Here is a 19,524-nt window from a genome sequence, read left to right as displayed (position 1 = left end):
TCTTCTCTGCAGATCCTCTCAATTCTGTCAGGTTGGATGGGGAGCGTCTCTGCACAGCTATTTTCTCCAAAGGTTTCACCAAAGACTCTCGATCGGGTTCAAGTCTGAGCTCTGGCTGGGCCACTCAAGGACATTCAGAGACCTGTCCCAAAGCCACTCCTGGATTGTCTTGGCTGTGTGCTTAGGGTCATTGTCCTGTTGGGAGGTGAACCTTCGCCCCAGTCTGAAGTCCTGAGGGCTCTGGAACAGATTTGTGTCAATAATCTCTCTGTACTTGGCTCCGTTCATCTATTCCTCAATCCTGACTAGTCTCCCCCACAGCACAATCAGTCCTTTAGGTGCCTTTTCACAAATTCCAAGCGGGCTGTCGTGTGCCTCTTACTGAGGAGTGGCTTCCATCTGGCCACTCTACCATAAAGGCCTGAATGGTGGAGTACTGCAGAGATGGTTGTCCTTCTGGAAGGTTCTCCCATCACCACAGAGGAAATCTAGAGCTCCGTCAGTGACCATCGGGTTCTTGGTCACCGCCCTGACCAAGGCCCTTCTCCCCCAATTTCTCAATTTGGCCAGGCGGACAGCTCTAGGAAGAGTCTTGGTGGTTCCAAACTTCTTACATTTATGAATGATGATGGCCACTGTGTCCTTGGGGACCTGCAATATTTTTTTGGTACCCTTCCCCAGATCTGTGCCTCAAAACAATCGTGTCTTGGAGCTGTATGGACAATTCCTTTGATGTCATGGCTTGGTTTTTGCTCTGATATGCGCTGTCAACTGTGGGACCTTATATAGACAGGTGTGTGCCCTTCCAAATCATGTCCAAACAATTGAATTTACTACAGGTGGACTCCAATCAAGTTGAATAAATATAAATAATCAATGGAAAAAGGATGTACATGAGCACAATTTAAAATCTCATAAAGGATCTGAATACGTAAGTAAATAAGGTATGTTAAATACTTAATTAGCAAATATTCCTAAAAACCTAATTTCGCTTGGTCATTATAGGGTAGTGTGTACAACAGAAGTCAGACGTTGACAGACACTTAGGTTAGAGTCATTAAAACTTGTTTTTCAACCATTCCACAAATTTCTTGTTAACAAACTATAGTTTTGGCAAGTCGGTTAGGACATCTACTTTGTGGATGACACGTAATTTTCCCAACAATTGTATAGAGATTATTTCACAATTCCAGCGGGTCAGAAGTTCCCATACACAAAGTTGACAGTGCCTTTAAACAGCTTGTAAAATTCCAGTAAATGTCACGGCTTTAGAAGCTTCTGATGATAATTGGCATAATTTGAGTCAATTGGAGGTGTATTTCAAGGCCTACCTTCAAACTCAGTGCCTCTGCGTGAGATCATGGGAAAATCTAAATAAATCAGCCAAGACCACAAGTCTGGTTCATCCTTGGGAGCAATTTCCAAAACAATAGTGCGCAAGTATAAATACCATGGGACCAAGCAGCCGTAATACCGTTCAGGAAGGAGACGCGTTCTGTCTCCTAGAGATAAATGTACTTTGGTGCAAAAAGTGCAAATCAATCCAAGAACAGCAAAGGACCTTGTGAAGATGCTGGAGGAAACAGGTACAAAAGTATCTAAATCTGTAGTAAAATGAGTCCTATATCGACAAACTGAAAGGCCGCTCAGCAAGTGGTCATTCTCTCTTTCTCCCCTTACCCATCTGTCTATCGCCTCCTTTGAATTTCATGCTGTCACAGTTACCAGCCCTTTCAAGCTTAACATCCTTATCATTTATCGCCCTCCAGGTCCCCTCGGAGAGTTCATCAATGAGCTTGATGCCTTGATAAGCTCCTTTCCTGAGGACGGCTCACCTCTCACAGTTCTGGGCGACTTTAACCTCCCCACGTCTACCTTTGACTCATTCCTCTCTGCCTCCTTCTTTCCACTCCTCTCCTCTTTTGACCTCACCCTCTCACCTTCCCCCCCTACTCACAAGGCAGGCAATACGCTCGACCTCATCTTTACTAGATGCTGTTCTTCCACTAACCTCATTGCAACTCCCCTCCAAGTCTCCGACCACTACCTTGTATCCTTTTCCCTCTCGCTCTCATCCAACACTTCCCACACTGCCCCTACTCGGATGGTATCGCGCCGTCCCAACCTTCGCTCTCTCTCCCCGCTACTCTCTCCTCTTCCATCCTATCATCTCTTCCCTCTGCTCAAACCTTCTCCAACCTATCTCCTGATTCTGCCTCCTCAACCATCCTCTCCTCCCTTTCTGCATCCTTTGACTCTCTATGTCCCCTATCTTCCAGGCCGGCTCGGTCCTCCCCTCCCGCTCCGTGGCTTGACGACTCAATGCGAGCTCACAGAACAGGGCTCCGGAAGGCCGAGCGGAAATGGAGGAAAACTCGCCTCCCTGCAGACCTGGCATCCTTTCACTCCCTCCTCTCTACATTTTCCTCCTCTGTCTCTGCTGCTAAAGCCACTTTCTACCACTCTAAATTCCAAGCATCTGCCTCTAACCCTAGGAAGCTCTTTGCCACATTCTCCTCCCTCCTGAATCCTCCTCCCCCTCCCCCTCCTCCCTCTCTGCAGATGACTTCGTCAACCATTTTGAAAAGAAGATCGACGACATCCGATCCTCGTTTGCTAAGTCAAACAACACCGCTGGTTCTGCTCACACTGCCCTACCCTGTGCTCTGACCTCTTTCTCCCCTCTCTCTCCAGATGAAATCTCGCGTCTTGTGACGGCCGGCCGCCCAACAACCTGCCCGCTCGACCCTATCCCCTCCTCTCTTCTCCAGACCATTTCCGGAGACCTTCTCCCTTACCTCACCTCGCTCATCAACTTATCCCTGACCGCTGGCTACGTCCCTTCCGTCTTCAAGAGAGCGAGAGTTGCACCCCTTCTGAAAAAACCTACACTCGATCCCTCCGATGTCAACAACTACAGACCAGTATCCCTTCTTTCTTTTCTCTCCAAAACTCTTGAACCAAATCAGTCAGGTTTCAAGACTAGTCATTCAACTGAGACTGCTCTTCTCTGTATCACGGAGGCGCTCCGCACCGCTAAAGCTAACTCTCTCTCCTCTGCTCTCATCCTTCTAGACCTATCGGCTGCCTTCGATACTGTGAACCATCAGATCCTCCTCTCCACCCTCTCCGAGTTGGGCATCTCCGGCGCGGCCCACGCTTGGATTGCGTCCTACCTGACAGGTCGCTCCTACCAGGTGGCGTGGCGAGAATCTGTCTCCTCACCACGCGCTCTCACCACTGGTGTCCCCAGGGCTCTGTTCTAGGCCCTCTCCTATTCTCGCTATACACCAAGTCACTTGGCTCTGTCATAACCTCACATGGTCTCTCCTATCATTGCTATGCAGACGACACACAATTAATCTTCTCCTTTCCCCCTTCTGATGACCGGGTGGCGAATCGCATCTCTGCATGTCTGGCAGACATATCAGTGTGGATGACGGATCACCACCTCAAGCTGAACTTCGGCAAGACGGAGCTGCTCTTCCTCCCGGGAAGGACTGCCCGTTCCATGATCTCGCCATCACGGTTGACAACTCCATTGTGTCCTCCTCCCAGAGCGCTAAGAACCTTGGCGTGATCCTGGACAACAAACTGTCGTTCTCAACTAACATCAAGGCGGTGGCCCGTTCCTGTAGGTTCATGCTCTACAACATCCGCAGAGTACGACCCTGCCTCACACAGGAAGCGGCGCAGGTCCTAATCCAGGCACTTGTCATCTCCCGTCTGGATTACTGCAACTCGCTGTTGGCTGGGCTCCCTGCCTGTGCCATTAAACCCCTACAACTCATCCAGAACGCCGCAGCCCGTCTAGTGTTCAACCTTCCCAAGTTCTCTCACGTCACCCCGCTCCTCCGCTCTCTCCACTGGCTTCCAGTTGAAGCTCGCATCCGCGCACAAGACCATGGTGCTTGCCTACGGAGCTGTGAGGGGAACGGCACCTCAGTACCTCCAGGCTCTGATCAGGCCCTACACCCAAATAAGGGCACTGCGTTCATCCACCTCTGGCCTGCTCGCCTCCCTACCACTGAAGAAGTACAGTTCCCGCTCAGCTCAGTCAAAACTGTTCGCTGCTCTGGCTCCCCAATGGTGGAACAAACTCCCTCACGACGCCAGGACAGCGGAGTCAATCACCACCTTCCGGAGACACCTGAAACCCCACCTCTTTAAGGAATACCTAGGATAGGATAAAGTAATCCTTCTCACCCCCCCCCCCCTTAAAATATTTAGATGCACTATTGTAAAGTGGTTGTTCCACTGGATGTCATAAGGTGAATGCACCAATTTGTAAGTCGCTCTGGATAAGAGCGTCTGCTAAATGACTTAAATGTAAATGTATGTAAATGCAAGGAAGAAGCCACTGCTCCAAAACCGCCATAAAAAAAAGCCAGACTGTGGTTTGCAACTGCACATGGGGACAAAGATCATACTTTTTGGAGAAATATCCTCTGGTCTGATGAAACAAACAGAACTGTTTGGCCATAATAACCATCTTTATGTTTGGAGGAAAAAGGGGGAAGCTTGCAAGCAAAAGAACATCCCAACCATGAAGAATGGTGGTGGCAGCATCATGTTGTGGGGCTGCTTTGCTGCAGGAGGGACTGGTGCACTTCACAAAATAGATGGCATCATGAGGAAGGAAAATTACGTGGATGTATTGAAGCAACATCAAGACATCAGATAGGAAATTAAAGCTTGGGTTGCAAATGGGTCTTCCAAATGGACAATGACCCAAAGCATACTTCCAAAGTTGTGGCAAAATGGCTTAAGGAACAAATACAAGGTATTGGAGTGGCCATCAAAGCCCTGACCTCAATCCTATAGAAAATTTGTAGGCAAAACTGAAAAGGCGTGTGCGAGCAAGGAGGCCTACAAACCTGACTCAGTTACACCAGCTCTGTCAGGAGGAATGGGTCAAAATTCACCCAACTTATTGTAGGAAACTTGTGGAAGGCTACCTGAAATGTTTAACTCTAGTTATACTATTTAAAAGGCAATGCTACCAAATACTAATTGAGTATGTAAACTTGACCCACTGGGAACGTGATGAAAGAAAAGCTGAAATAAATAATCCGTCTACTATTATTCTGACATTCCACATTCTTACAAATAAAAGTGGTGATTCTAATTGACCTAAACCAGGAAATTGTTACCAGGATTAAAATGTCAGGAATTGTAAAACTGAGTTTAAATGTATTTCGGCTAGTGTATGGAAACTTCCGACTTAAACTGTAGACTGACGAGGAATTAAAATGTTTTTATCCATTTCAGAATAAGGCTGTGCTGTAACAAAATGTGGATAAAGTCAAGGGGTCTGAATACTTTCCGAAGGCACTGTACATAGTGTGGTGCAGGACTATTTGCAATGGACATCACTATGGTACAGTGCCCTTTTTACAAGTTTGATGCGGCACAATTAACTTTCATGTTTATAAAATTCAATTCATATAAAACATATTTTAATTTTGAAAGGATGACAAATGCAGGAGTTTAAATACAAGTCAAATAGCACTTCCACAGCAATGAACGGCTTAATGCAAAAGAGTGGACCAGCGTGAACTCAAAGTATGACTGCATATCAACCCATGTGGGAAATCAAACCCCTGCTCTCTGGTGAGGTCAGAAAAAGAAAGGTCGGTCTAGTTCTTATTAAATGTGACTTTTTCAAAGCCAGAATTTACTGCAATGTCAAACACCTCTATTAGATAAAAAAGGGAAAATCCGACTGTCATCCATTTTAGAGAGCAAACAGCATTCCCGCACCATACAATGCCTGCTGACAAAAGGGACAGATTTAATCTGTGCATTTGCTTTAGTTTACAGTCCATTTCATGCACATCAGAGGAGAGACTCGCTGGCTGCACATGCAATCCTAAATTACCACAGTTGAATATTTTGTATGTTGTAGAACGAGAAACGTAGAAGCTTGTATAATGCAAGCTTCATAATTAAAGAATTCCCCACTATGATCCTATCTTGAAAATTGAGAAAATTGAGGGATCAAACAAAGATACTTCTACAGTTTGGATATAAGCAATAACACATTTTGGGTCAAAGATATGGGGAAAAAATTAAATTAAATTGGAAGATCGCGTGTGACAATTCAAGCACTTGATAAAAAACATCCATCAATAGATGAGCAAAACTGTAAAAACAAAACTAAAGAATAAACATTTTGTACATTCTAAAGCTGAATCAGGTTAAAGACAAATAAAATAAAGTGTATGGAAGATTGAGGGAGGGGTGTGGCCGGGCTTCAAGACAGTGGCGGGGACAGCTTTCCAGCTTTCCTCATGGAACGCAGTGCCTTCTCTCGCAGGTGCTTCTCCAGGTCGTCCAGACGCTCTTCTACTTCACTGTCTGATTCCTTAAAGAAAGGTAGCATTAATTATATCATATTTCGGTTACGTTGCAAGGTAGGTGTGGTCATGCAGCAGGATGCGTCAAAGTAATAGAATAAAGAAAAACATTAGCTGATGACATGCAATAAATGATAGCGGTGCACCATTCAACTTCTACAACCATGTCTAATTTGTTCATTTTGATTTAAATAAATGTGATGCTTAGATGTAGGGCTGGGCGGTAAACCTTACTTACTACAGTACTAGTCAAAAGTTTTAGAAAACCTTTTTCAAGGGTTCTTTATTTTGTACTATTTTCCACTGTTGAAAAATAGTGAAGACATCACAACTATAAAATAACACATGGAATCATGTAAACTCACCAAAAAAAGGAAAATCCCCTTGTCAAGACCCTGTCTTTCAAAGATAATTTGTAAAGATCAAAATAACTTCAGAGCTTCATTGTAAAGGGTTAAACCACCGTTTCCCATGCTTGTTCAATGAACAATTAATGAACATGCACCTGTGGAATGGTCGTTAAAACACTAACAGCTTACAGATGGTAGTCAATTAAGGTCACAGTTATGAAAACCTAGGACACTAAAGAGGCATTTCTACTGACTCTGAAAAAAAACAAAAGAAAGATGCCCAGGGTCCCTGCTCATCCGCGTAAACGTGCCTTAGTCATGCTGCAAGGAGGCATGAGGACTGCAGATGTGGCCAGGGCAATAAATTGCAATGTCCGTACTGAGAGACACCCAAGACAGCGCTACAGGGAGAAAGGACGGACAGTTGATCGTGTAACAACGGCACAGGATCGGTACATTCGAAAATCACACCTGCTGGACAGGTACAAGATGGCAACAACAACTGCCCAAATTACACCAGGAACACACAATCCCTCCATCAGTACTCAGACTGTCCGCAATAGGCTGAGAGAGGCTGGACTGTGGGCTTATTGTCAGGCAGGTCCTCACCAGAGGTCACCATCGCCTATCGGCACAAACCCACCGTTGCTGGAACAGACAAGACTGGCAAAAAGTACTCTTCACTGAGGAGTTACAGTTGTCTCACCAGGGGTGATGGTCGGATTCACATTTATCGCCAAAGGAATGAGCGTTACGCCGAGGCCTGTACTCTGTAGTGGGATCGATTTGGAGGGTCCGTCATGGTCTGGGGCGGTGTGTCACAGCATCATCGGACTGAGCTTGTTGTCAATGGAAGCAATCTCAACGCTGTGCGTTACAGGGAAGACATCCTCCTCCCCCATGTGGCACCCTGCCCGCAGGCCCATCCTGACATGACCCTCCAGCGTGACAATGCCACCAGCCATACTGCTCGTTCTGTGCAAGACAGGAATGTCTGTTCTGCCATGGCCAGTGAAGAGCCCAGATCAATCCCATTGAGCACATCTGGGACTTGTTGGATCAGAGGGTGAGGGCTAGGGCCATTCCCCCCAGAAACTTGCAGGTGTCTTGGTGGAAGAGTGGGGTAATATCTCACAGCAAGAACCGGCAAATCTGATGCACTCCATGAGGAGATGCACTGCAGTACTTAATGCAGCTGGTGGTAACACCAGATACTGACTTACTTTTGACTCCCCTTTGTTCAGGGACACATTCCATTTCTGTTAGTCATATGTCTGTGAAACTTGTTCAGTTAATGTCTCAGTTGTTGAATCTTATGTCCATACAAATATTTCCACAGTTTAGTAACCAAAAAGTGTTCAACAAATCAAAATATATTTGATACGAGATTCTTCAAAGCAGGGACACTTCGCCTTGACTATAGCTTTGCACACTCTTGGCATTTTCTCAACCAGCTCCATGAGGTAGTCACCTGGAATGCATTTCAATTAACAGGTGTGCCTTGTTAAAGAGTTCATATGTGAAATGTTCTTCTTAATGCGTTTGAGCCAATCAGTTGTGTTGTGACATGGTAGGGTTGGTATAAAGATGCACTATTTGGTAAAATACCAAGTCCATGTCAAGAACAGCTCAAATAAGCAAAGAGAAACAGTCCATTACTTTAAGACATGAAGGTCAGTCAACACGGAAGATTCCTAGTACTTTGAAAGTTTCTTCAAGTGCAGTCGTAAAAACTATCAAGCGTTATGATGAAACTGGCTGACGAGGACCGCCACAGGAAAGGAAGACCCAGAATTCCCTGCAGCACATAAGTTCATTAGAGTTACCAGCCTCAAACTTCAGCTGTTGGAATTGGCTAAACATTGAGATATTAAATAAATGATAGAGACAACGCCTTGAAAAGAAAGAGCTTGTAAATGGCCAGAAGGCTTTGGAATGTGTTTGATGGAGGAGAGCGATGTGTTGATATAGGGAAGACAGATGGATATCTGTGGATTAGGAGGTGAGGGGTGAGGTCAGTTCCCCTTAAGGGAGTAATCAGGGTTGCTATCTGGTTACCTTTCCTGTGGAGCCATAAGACACTCCTCCTTACAGTTTAAGTAGGATGTATATAAACTGTCATGTCTGAAATGTTTTGCTGTCTGATTTCAGCTGTACAGAACCCTTGGGAAGAATAAACTTGGTCAAAGCTTCTCTAGTGTCCATGGGTTATTTACTCTGAAAAATAAGAACCTAACACAGCCCAAATAAATGCTTCAAAGAGTTCAAGTAACAGACGTCAACCGTTCAGAGACTTCGGGAAAATCAGGCCTTTGTGGTCAAATTGCTGCAAAGAAACCACTACTAAAAGGACAACAATAATAAGACGAGACTTGCCAGGGCCAAGAAACACCAGCAATGGATATTAGAAGGATGGAAATCTGTCCTTTGGTCTGATATATCCAAATGAGATTTTACATTCCAACCGCCATGTCTTTGTGAGACGCAGAGTAGGTGAACGGATGATCTCTGCATGTGCGGTTCCCACGGTGAAGCGTGGATGTGGTGTGATGGTGCTTAGCTGGTGACACTATCAGTGATTTATTTAGAATTCAAGGCACACTTAACTAGCATGGCTACCCCAGCACCTCCAGGCTGTGTAGCTGTGTAAGGGATATTTGACCAAGGAGAGTGATGGTGCTGCATCAGATGACCTGGCCTCAACCTAATTGAGATGGTTTGGGATGAGTTGGACCGCAGTGAAGGAAAATATTCCAATAAGTGCTCAGCATATGTGGGAACGAGACTGTTAGAAAAGCATTCCAGGTGAAGCTAGTTGAGAGAATGCCAAGAGTGTGCAAAGCTGTCATCAAGGTAAAGGGTGGCTTAAAGAATCTCAAACATTTTGATTTGTAGTAACTTTCGGTTACTACATGATTCCATGTGTTATTTCATAGTTTGGATGTCTTCGCTATTAATCTAATATGTAGAAAATAGTAAAAAATAAAGCAAACCCTTGAATGAATAGGTGTCCAAACTTTTGACTGGTACTGTATATATACACACCGGTACTGATGGACAGACCAGTTTGTATTTTTACTTTACCTTTCTACAAATGGTATATTAAAGTATGATTTATTAAATGTAATAACCACAGATGAAACAGGTGAAAATATGAAAACTATGGCAATTATTACCGCCAGTAAGTTTAACAGCTGAGAATGGCCAACTTGCTAGCAAGAGCTTTAAATGCAGTCAGACTTTTCTATGAATGCTCGTTCCGTCTTTTTAGTCTAGTCTCTCTCGCTCCTCTGTATGTGCACATTCCCACTAACTCACAAACCAAGCCCATGCCACCCACAGAGCACTCTTCTGACAAGCAGTTCCAAATCAATATTTGGGTTTGCTCCAACAGAATCGGTTATATGGATATTTAAAAAAAACTTAGACATTGTATTACTGTAAGAAAATAACAACCATTATAACGATACCTTGTTTATGTCTAAACTCCCCAAATTGTGAGCAGAGAAGACACTACTGAAAACAGGAATATCAATGAACATTGATCCTGGAAGATTGCAACGTTTGTCAGCGCGCGACATGAAAGAACCGCTAGCAGCATTTTAGCCACAGTGTTATATGGTAGCTGTTTAGTCTGTTTAGTCCATTTGAAATGAGCATAAAAGCAATTATATAAGGAATTACCAACTTGTTCTCCTTCTATGAAATAAGCATCTTATCCAGCTATGCCACTTGATTTCAACATTAAAACAAAGTGAACAGTTTAGCATGCTGTTCAAACAGGTGGAGATAGACAGGAAAGTGATTAGCAGTTCAACTGTTCTACCTTGATAGCTAGCTAATAGATCCAAGTGGGCTAGAATTGAAATAAACATTAGCTGGCTACTCATCAGCACATGGGCCTGTGCTTGGCAGATTAGAAAATGAACACAGGTCTCAAACATAATGCATTCGCCTGCTACAAGAGCTTGGTCATTATTAGTGGCTGTGAATTGTTCTGGTTAAATAAGTAACAAAAGGGGCATTTTCATAGACTTAAAAGTCAGATCAGTGACTACTGCAAAATGGCAGGTTAAACTATTTTGATAAAATCATTTATTCATGGGTCCTATGGTTGTGGAAGGCTGACTGCTTGAAATACAGCGTATTGACCTTTTAAAATTGTACAACAAAGGTAATTGAGAAAACATCTAGACGTAAATTGTTAGGGAAAATTTTAGATTTTATTTTTAGGTCTTACTGCCCCGCCCTAATTCAAGTTTGATTTAACATCAAACAATCAGAATGGAGACAGACATTAAAACCCACTTACAATGTATTTGTTGCCGCTCTAGTGTCATTATTATAGGAAAAACTAAATACTGTCAAATTTGAAAAAATAAAATGTCCTCATTGCCCACCCCTACTTAGAAACAGTGGAGCTGATATGTGAAGCTGGCTAAACCCCCTCAGTAAATCAGAAGAGTAGACTTCACCTTTTTAAGGTCGGAGTCTACATCCTCTTCCATCCCCAGGTTCTCCTGGCCATCCCCAGCAGCCACCAGCACTCCACTCTTCTCTTTCTTGTGTTTCTTGTGCTTCTTGTGCTTCTTGTCCTTCTTATGTTTCTTCTCCTTCTTATGTTTTTTGTTCTTCTTTCCTCCAGCCTCAGTGTCTGAATTCTGAGATGGAGAGGACAAAGCAGAGTGACTAAGTATTTAATTGGTAGTTGGGCCAAGAAGAGGGTGTGATGACGCACGTCATTGTTTAAACTATTTTACCGTCGACCACCACGTCAAGTCATCATAGTATTAGTAAACAAAAACACACACCAGCTATTACGCACATGAGAACGCTTCCCCAACTAGCCACTTAGTTGAGTCAAACATTTTTAAATCTCACGTTGTACTATTACCAGACAGCAGCTTTAAACTCACCTTGTTTGGAGAAGGGCTGCCAGAGCCGCTGCTGGCCTTCTTGGCCAGAGGGGCTGATGGCGAGCCACTGGCCGAGCAGCCAGATGAGGGGAAGCCTGAGGCTGGGGCCGGCCGCTTCAAGGCTCCTGGTTTAGGAGAACCAGACGGTGACCTTGATGACGCTCTCCTCATAGGCTGAGGGCTTTGAGAGGCTCTGATAGGGACAGAAAAAAAATGTGATATCTGGAAAATACACGAGTTGTTGCACCTGCTTTGGACCAATTAGAAGCTGCTTACCTCTGGTTCTTGCGGGGCTCTGGTGTCCGGGACACCCTGCGGATTGCCCTGTTGCTGTGTGAGGGGGACACCTGGCGCCTCAGGCCAGGTGGAGAGGTGCCCGAGGAGTCAAAGCGCCCCTGAGGACTAGCAGACCCACGCATGGCCCGGCCACGGTTGACAGGGGAGGGGGGAGAGGCGGTTACTGTGAACAGCAGGGGGGGAGCGCGTGCCCCGGCCTGGCCGGTTGGATGGGAGCATGGGGCTCCTCCTGTGTCGGGGGGGAGAGGTGGGGAGGGGAGGTGTGCGTCTCTTTTGGGGAGGGGGACTCCTGCGCTTCGGGGACCTGGAGGGACGGCGCTTAGGCATCGGGGAAAGGCATTTGGGAGGGGGAGACCCCGATAGCCTTCTCTTCTGTGGGCCCAGGGGAGTAGGGCTGTAGCGCCGCTGGATGGGGGGAGAGTACCGTCTGGGGGAGGGGGGAGCGTCTGCGAGGAGGTGGAGAGGGAGACCTGGGGGAACAGAGGAGGACATATGAGCAAAGTTATTATTTGAATCTCAGGTGTGGTACACAATTTTGGACAATGCTCAGTACTGAGGGAATCTGAGGGAAAAGAAGAAGAGTAGCAAAAGTTTTTTTTACCTGCGTCTCGGAGGAGGAGAGGGAGATCTGCGACGGCGTGGGGGAGATCGGCGTCCTCCAGGAGAAGGGGAGCGTCTTTTTCTGTACAGGAAAGCAAACATTTAAATGAGGAACGCATGATGTGGGCAAAACCTCAACTAATCATTACATTGAGAGGGATAGGAGAAACAGTCTATAGCTGACCTGGGGGAGCCGTCCCTGTGTCGTCTCCTGGGGGAGGAGGGGGAGCGACTGCGCCGCCTCCTGACATTCCCGTTCCTTGCCGCTGGCCCTCCGCCCGGCCTCTTGGACCCCTCGTCCTCTGATGAGGAGGATGATCCCGTATCTGTAACCAATCCAAAAGTAGACAGCACACGTCATTTCCCATTAGCAATAAAAGGAAAAACACCCAGATAGGGATTTGGGTACAACTTCAAGACCCACGAGATGAGGGTGCAAGACCAAACGGCTAGCAAAAAAAGATGGGGTGAGGGACAAATAAAAACAATTATAACCTGAAGACGTCTCCCGATTCTGCCTGCGGTACTGACGTCGCTGCTGCACAGGATCTGCGGTAGCCCCCTCTGAAAAGCAAAGCAGTGAGACTCCATTCACTGCTTAAGAAAACACAAATATCCACCTACACCCTTGTGCATCACACCACACAGACAAACGCTAAGAGGCAGACTCACCTGATTCCGATGCCTCAGAATGCCTGGGTTTTGGAACAGGAGACAGTGAATCATTCCTTGATCCTAGTTTCTTCTTTGAACCTAAAAATCAATAAGACGTTTAAAGGGCACAAAGTCTTTACAGAAGGATTAATTCACAAATACACATGCTTGTATAACACCAGTGGTAGGACCGATATTTTCTGGTTTCAGCAGCCCGAAAAGAGGTTTATGATTCAGTAGTATCCATTAGTCACGGCCTGCCATTAAGCCCCCGCCAAGGACTTCAAGTGTCATACTTCTGTAACCAGGCCTGCCTAGGAATCAAGTAATCCAGGGATTTGAGATAATGAAAAATGTGTTTCCAGGTCACTGAGTTCAACAGGCATCTTCTGACTGTATAGACATAGCCACCCCTGGTTGATTTTTTTTTAGACGAACGGTATATGTGTATCACACTCAGACCGATCATGTAACATGATGTCACTGGCAAGGTGAGGGAGTCCCACATCTGAGATGGTGAGGGAGTTCGATAGGGATGATGGGCCAAGTTCATTACAGCCCTTTGTAAACTCCGATATGAGAAGGTGGCATATGTAGCTATACTTAGAATGGAAAACCAACATACCAGCTGATCTGGACGGGGAGGCTGAGGACCGGCCCTTTCTAGCCCGAGGGGAGGCAGAGCGCCGGGCCTTCCCAGGGGGGCTGCCATTGGGGGCTCTTCTCCTGGAGGGGCTGAGGGAGGGATCAGCTGCGTGGCCGCGGGGCTGTTTCCTAGGAGGTGTGGTTGACGTTCTCTTCATGGCCTTCTGAGGTGAGCGAGGCGCGGAGGAGTTGCTCCCAGAGGATGATGGGGAGCGAGAGCGCCGCCTATTGGACAAACAAAGCACAAATCAACCACAATGCAAGTTTACATGCTATTTGGTAAGTTGGCTTGTTAATGACAGCTTCAGTAATGGACACTTCTGCACTCTGCTACACTTGCATGGCCCTCTACTCACCTGCGGACAGGGGAGCGACTGCGCCTGTGTCTGGGGCCTGGGGGGCCACGCCTGGGGGGGCTCCTACGACGAGGGGACATCCGTCTCCTGGGGCTCGGCCTCCGGCGTGGGGAGTAAGATCTGGACCGCGATTTAGGTCGTCTGCGGGAATGGGAGCGAGAGCGGTGGCGGGGCCTGTCCCTCCTGCCCTCCTTCTCCCTGGGCTTGGGCCTCTCCTTTTTAGAAGCCTTTCCTGGGGAGGGTTCTTTGACCTTCATCACAGAGTCAGGTACCACAACCACAGTGTGCGGCTTCACCAAATCACTTGAAAATGAAAAACATACCACAAATTAAAATATTTTAAAAAGCTAGAACTACCAAATCAGAAAAAATCACATCCCTGAATATTGCCAGATAATAGTCAGTGCCCAAACCAGCATCTTACCTGGTGGAAGAGGCCTCCTGAATGACTGGCTCAGGTACTGCGCTCTCAGAGGTGTCTGGCTCTGGCTGGGGCTCCTCAGTGCCCTGGGGCAATGTAACACTGACCAGGGTGACGGCTGGGGCTGTTGGTGGAGGGGAGCTGCTGGGACTGGGCTTACGCCTCGGGGAGCGGGAGTGACTCCGCTTTCTCTCCCTCTTCACTGGAGACCGTCGCCGTGGAGACTGTGACCTTGACTTCCTCCTGTACGACAACAACAAATGTGTTAAGAACAAATGCTACATGAACCATCTTTAAATATTTTGATGGACATTAACTTCAAGGGATTTTACTTAATGTGATTTTCTCCCACCTTCTGGGGCTCTCCCTTTCTCTGTTATCTTTGTTTTCCTTCTCATCAATCTTCTTCAGAGAGGCAAGCTTCTCCTGCTCAATCTGCAACAAATAAATCTTATTGGTCACATACACATATTTATCAGATGATATTGCGGGTGAAGCGAAACTCTTGTGTTCCTAGCTCCAACAGTGCAATAGTACCCAAAACTCAAATCTAAAAGTAAAAGAATGGAGCAATGTTGGAGTGGTATCGAGTAAAACACAGTATATACACAAAATTAGTAAAACTATTATATGTTAATATTATTAACGTGACTAGTGTTCCACAGACAACATGCTCGGCCAAAGCCATAAAACACATGCGTGACACCAATGTGGTGATTGTGAGATTGTGTCTGGTTGCTTACCTGTCTCTGTTTGATCTCCTCTTTCTTCTGTTCCAGGAAGGCAGAGGGGATACCGGCAATGTTGTCCTGGGCACTGAGCAGCAGAGGCCACAGGTCCCTCATAAACTCTCTGGCATTCTTCCCATTCAGGAAGCCCGTCAGGTTGATCTGCATCATCTTACTGTCCGGGTGCTGCAACACACACCAAGGGGGGAGAGAAAAACAACACACCAATTTAACATGGAGGGAGAACTCGCGAGAGCGAGGGTCTCACTCAGACAACTGCCTTCCCCTTTGTTTCCTCACTAAGCTACACCTGCCTGCTAAATAATGGCAGCCATCTTCATAACAAAAGACAATAGCTACAGTATATGACCCCTGGGCCCCAAAGCAGAAGGTCATTGCAACCTAACAAACTTTTGTTGACTTGAGGCTGTGATTCCTTATCTCCACCCCATTAGTTTGGTAATTGAAACCCAAAATTGAGAATAGCTGAGGGGAGACATAAGTGCTACATCATCCATGTAAAGGACACCCACACTGCATGCATCAAGGCTGACTTAACCTTCATAAAATATAATCTAATATTTAACTATCCCACCCATCACCATTACTGTCAATACTCTTGATCATAAATAACTAGCATTCCTGTCCTGTTGTTCTCGGCCTCCCCAGTCTATTCTTTTGAGAGATTAACAGATATCCACAAAACAGAGTGCATCAAAAACCCAAAACTGCAAGTACAGTCCCGGTGTCTTCAGTGTGTCCCGCGGGATCAGTGGGTATGGAGAGCCCGTGTCTCCTGCAGAAAGAGACGCTCCCTTGGCTTGCTTCCGCCTCCCTACTGCTTGAGACTCAACCACCTTCAGTTTATTGTTATATCATTTATCTAAATTGCAAGAGACGAACAAGCAATAATGAGTGCACAAGACATTTAAAAAGGGGTTTTATTTCAACATCTAAGTCAAGAATGAAAGTTGGATACCCTTTTATCTAAATAATAATGACTAATAAGGCCTTTTATCATTACTGTGATGTTATAGCATTTAGCTTAATTTCTCTCTTTTTTTAAAAACAAATTGCACAGAAACAAAAATTGGTAAGGCGTAGTTGAATGTATTTTCCCTCCCAGTATTAGGCTAAGTTCACTAAAACAGATAGTACCTTTACGAGATTCCAAAAACATATGAGTATGAATAAAAATCATCCGAGGATTGCTGTGAGTCATGCACCATTCATAAAAATAAGTTGATTAATTATTGTAACTCAGTAGAGTTATACATTTCCTTTTTCTACATCCAATGTTTCATCCAGTGTATTATATCAAATTTTCCCTTGAAGTCATGTTTTATAGGCCAAATGCTACTTAAGTGGGGGGAAAATGAAGGCAATTATAATACACAAGTATAATTTGAACCATGCAATTGGACTTCCTAAATTGAGGGGCAATGAAATGTAACAACCTGGAGGGAAAACTTGAACAAGTACACTGATGCAACTTAGAATTTATGCAGAATAGGGTCCATGTGAATTGCAATGGATAATTTTAAAAGCACCGTTTTTCCGACAGCCCAGAAAGAAGATACTACAGATGTCATTATACTGTACACAAATAAAATGGGGATCGATGGCCTAACAATTTCACTGTATCCTCTCAACTTTAACACACTCCAAAGATAGGATACAGAGGAGATATAAAAGACAAACTAGGGGCGCAATTCAAAGGTATATGGAGAAAATGGCATGGCATTGTCCAATTGTTTCTATCACTAGCATGTTGATCCCTGACCATAACTCACCTCAAACCACACACTGCATCAGGGAGTTGGGCTCAGTGACACTTTGGGCTCAGCAGAGAGCTAATAAGGTGTTGGTGCTATACTTCTGATGCAAGGTATAACATCCATATTGGTTCAGGCCTTTTGAATCATAAATCACATCATCATTAGAAAACTGTGGCACAAAGGCACTTTGTCACATATCACAGCAACAACTTTGTGTCATTCAAATGATCTATTTTTCCTTTACACTGGACACCGGTGGTAGCTCTTTCCCCATCGTCATTTATATTGCGTTTTTTCTAAGCAATACACTTTGTTACATCAATCTATCTTTTCCTCATTAAGTTTATATAACCAACATCTGATGTATGTACAAGAAAAGGAAGGAATTTGAGTCAATAGTATTACCTTTTCTTCTAGCTGGTTAAATACGAATTCTATGACGACATCATCCTCGAACCCCAGGATCTCCGTCACTCGCTGAGTGATCCAAGGTTTGATGACTTCCAGGTTCACCTTGGTCATATCCACCTAGGGAAGGAAGAATTAATAACTTAAACCCATTGCACACTTAAACAATAATATGGCTATACAGAAGCTACTGCCAATACCATATAATTAGTTGTGGGAACACTGAGCATTCAATTAGAAGATGTGCTAAAAGCAGTGTTTATCATACCTTCTTTTCCAGACATTCTGCAAATTTCAGTTGCTTTAGAAGTTTCTTCTGCTTGTTGCTGAAGCGATTGTCCTGTTCTGCACTTGTGCCCTGTATGAGACAAGTAATAAACAACAGTTTACATAACTACTAGCTATATTAACTATTTCGGTTATAAAATGTTGGTTCTTTATTTGTACTTGTCCCTTTAGCAGAAACTAGCTACCTATGTCACAACATGGTGAAACATAATGTAAGCTAGCTGAAACTTTTGAAACAAGGCTTAATTGAATAGGTGTCAAACAAATTGAAAAAATAAGTACCTAGCTAATCAAAACCCTTGTTATGGAGATAAAATGTGGGTTTATGTTGCTAGCCTGCAAACTACACTGAACAAAAATATAGGTCCCATGTTTCATGAGCTGAAAAAAAAAACAGAAATGGTCCATACACACCACCTGACAGGTGTGGCATATCAAGATGATAAAACAGCATGATCATTACATGCTGACGAGTATTCCTGTCCGTAATGAAGCCATTTTGTGGGGGGAAAACCAATTCTGATTGGCTGGGCCTATGCCCCCCAAGGCCCAACCATGGCTGCACCCCTGCCCAGTCATGTGAAACGGTTTATTTTATTTAAATAGACCCGATTTCCTTATAGGAACAGTAACTCAGTCAAATCTTTGAAATTGTTACATGTTGCGTTTATATTTTTGTTCAGTATAGTTGTGCTAATCTCGATGTGAGCTGAGGCCCGAGTAGACATGCCCCGCCTCTTGTCTAGTTAGAATAAACCAGACCAATTTTTCAACCTTACAAGTCTAATACTAGATAACACATGTAGCTAGTTATCACCTATAGTTACTGTACATCAGTAATGAACATAGTTTGAAATGGAAAAACACAACCTACGCAAAATATAAATATATCTAGCTAGGCTAGTTTAATGCAGCCGCCATCTTTACATTAGCTTCCCATTGCAGCGGAATGGCGCACGAGCTCGTCTGTCTATAATGGCACATATTTACAAACCCAAAGGAATATCTATACATTTGTAACACCACTCAACAATTAATAGTAACATTGTAAATATCTTACGCGGAAGAATCCCGCGTCCATGTTATTAGCCGAGAAAGATGTAAAACCGGTTGATAGCGGAGTCTGGCGAAATACGTACTACCAAACCCCAGCATACAACACGCGACAGAACTCCTCCTTTACAGCAGAACGGAAGAAGTGAATGGACGATGACGAAATCGTTATTTTTTTTTTGCTGTCAAGAGTTTTACTTATCTTCTTTTAGTTACTGTTGCCAACTTACATCGACCTGTAATTTAAATATCATACATTTTGTCGTGAATAGTATGTATATGTTGCAGCCTGATACCACATATAGAACAATGAACCATATCTTTAACCGGATGTATAAATGTGAGGCATCCGGTTAGAGTTACCGCTCACTACCAAATATGAGATTGAGAGGAAGCCCGGTAGTGGAATAACGTCGAGCGAGATGAGTGTGGGCCGACATTCTGCAAATTTTCTCATCGATTAAACATTTGATTTCCATACAGTTTTGTTTCCAAAACTAAAATCTGTAACAAACTGAGTGGAATGTGTTTTGCAAAATTCACCTTTGCCAAAGTTGTAAAAAAAATGGCGTTGTTTAGAAGGAGCGCAAGGGCGAATGGAGTTATTGCACACGAGCACTTCGCAGAGTAGGCGTTCCCCAACGGAAATATGCTAAAATGCGCCAATGTGA

The 19,524-nt window shown here is 44.6% G+C and overlaps 1 protein-coding gene across 1 annotated transcript; it reads right to left on the bottom strand.

The window, feature by feature from the left end:
- Positions 1 to 5,442: 5,442 nt before the first annotated feature.
- On the bottom strand, positions 5,443 to 19,107 carry srrm1 (serine/arginine repetitive matrix 1). The gene is given in 18 exon segments (XM_046307905.1): positions 5,443 to 6,367; positions 11,185 to 11,370; positions 11,626 to 11,818; positions 11,902 to 12,071; positions 12,073 to 12,360; positions 12,362 to 12,392; positions 12,524 to 12,604; positions 12,707 to 12,848; positions 13,018 to 13,086; positions 13,195 to 13,275; positions 13,802 to 14,046; positions 14,178 to 14,480; positions 14,602 to 14,841; positions 14,951 to 15,033; positions 15,342 to 15,512; positions 17,510 to 17,632; positions 17,781 to 17,870; positions 18,861 to 19,107. Coding segments are annotated over 18 exon segments (2,628 nt in total). The 5' UTR covers positions 18,882 to 19,107; the 3' UTR covers positions 5,443 to 6,256.
- Between the last annotated feature and the right edge of the window lie 417 nt (positions 19,108 to 19,524).

Source organism: Oncorhynchus gorbuscha, linkage group LG17 (genome assembly GCF_021184085.1).
Source record: "Oncorhynchus gorbuscha isolate QuinsamMale2020 ecotype Even-year linkage group LG17, OgorEven_v1.0, whole genome shotgun sequence".
Taxonomy (NCBI): domain Eukaryota; kingdom Metazoa; phylum Chordata; class Actinopteri; order Salmoniformes; family Salmonidae; genus Oncorhynchus; species Oncorhynchus gorbuscha.
This window is presented reverse-complemented; position numbering and strand designations above follow the sequence as displayed.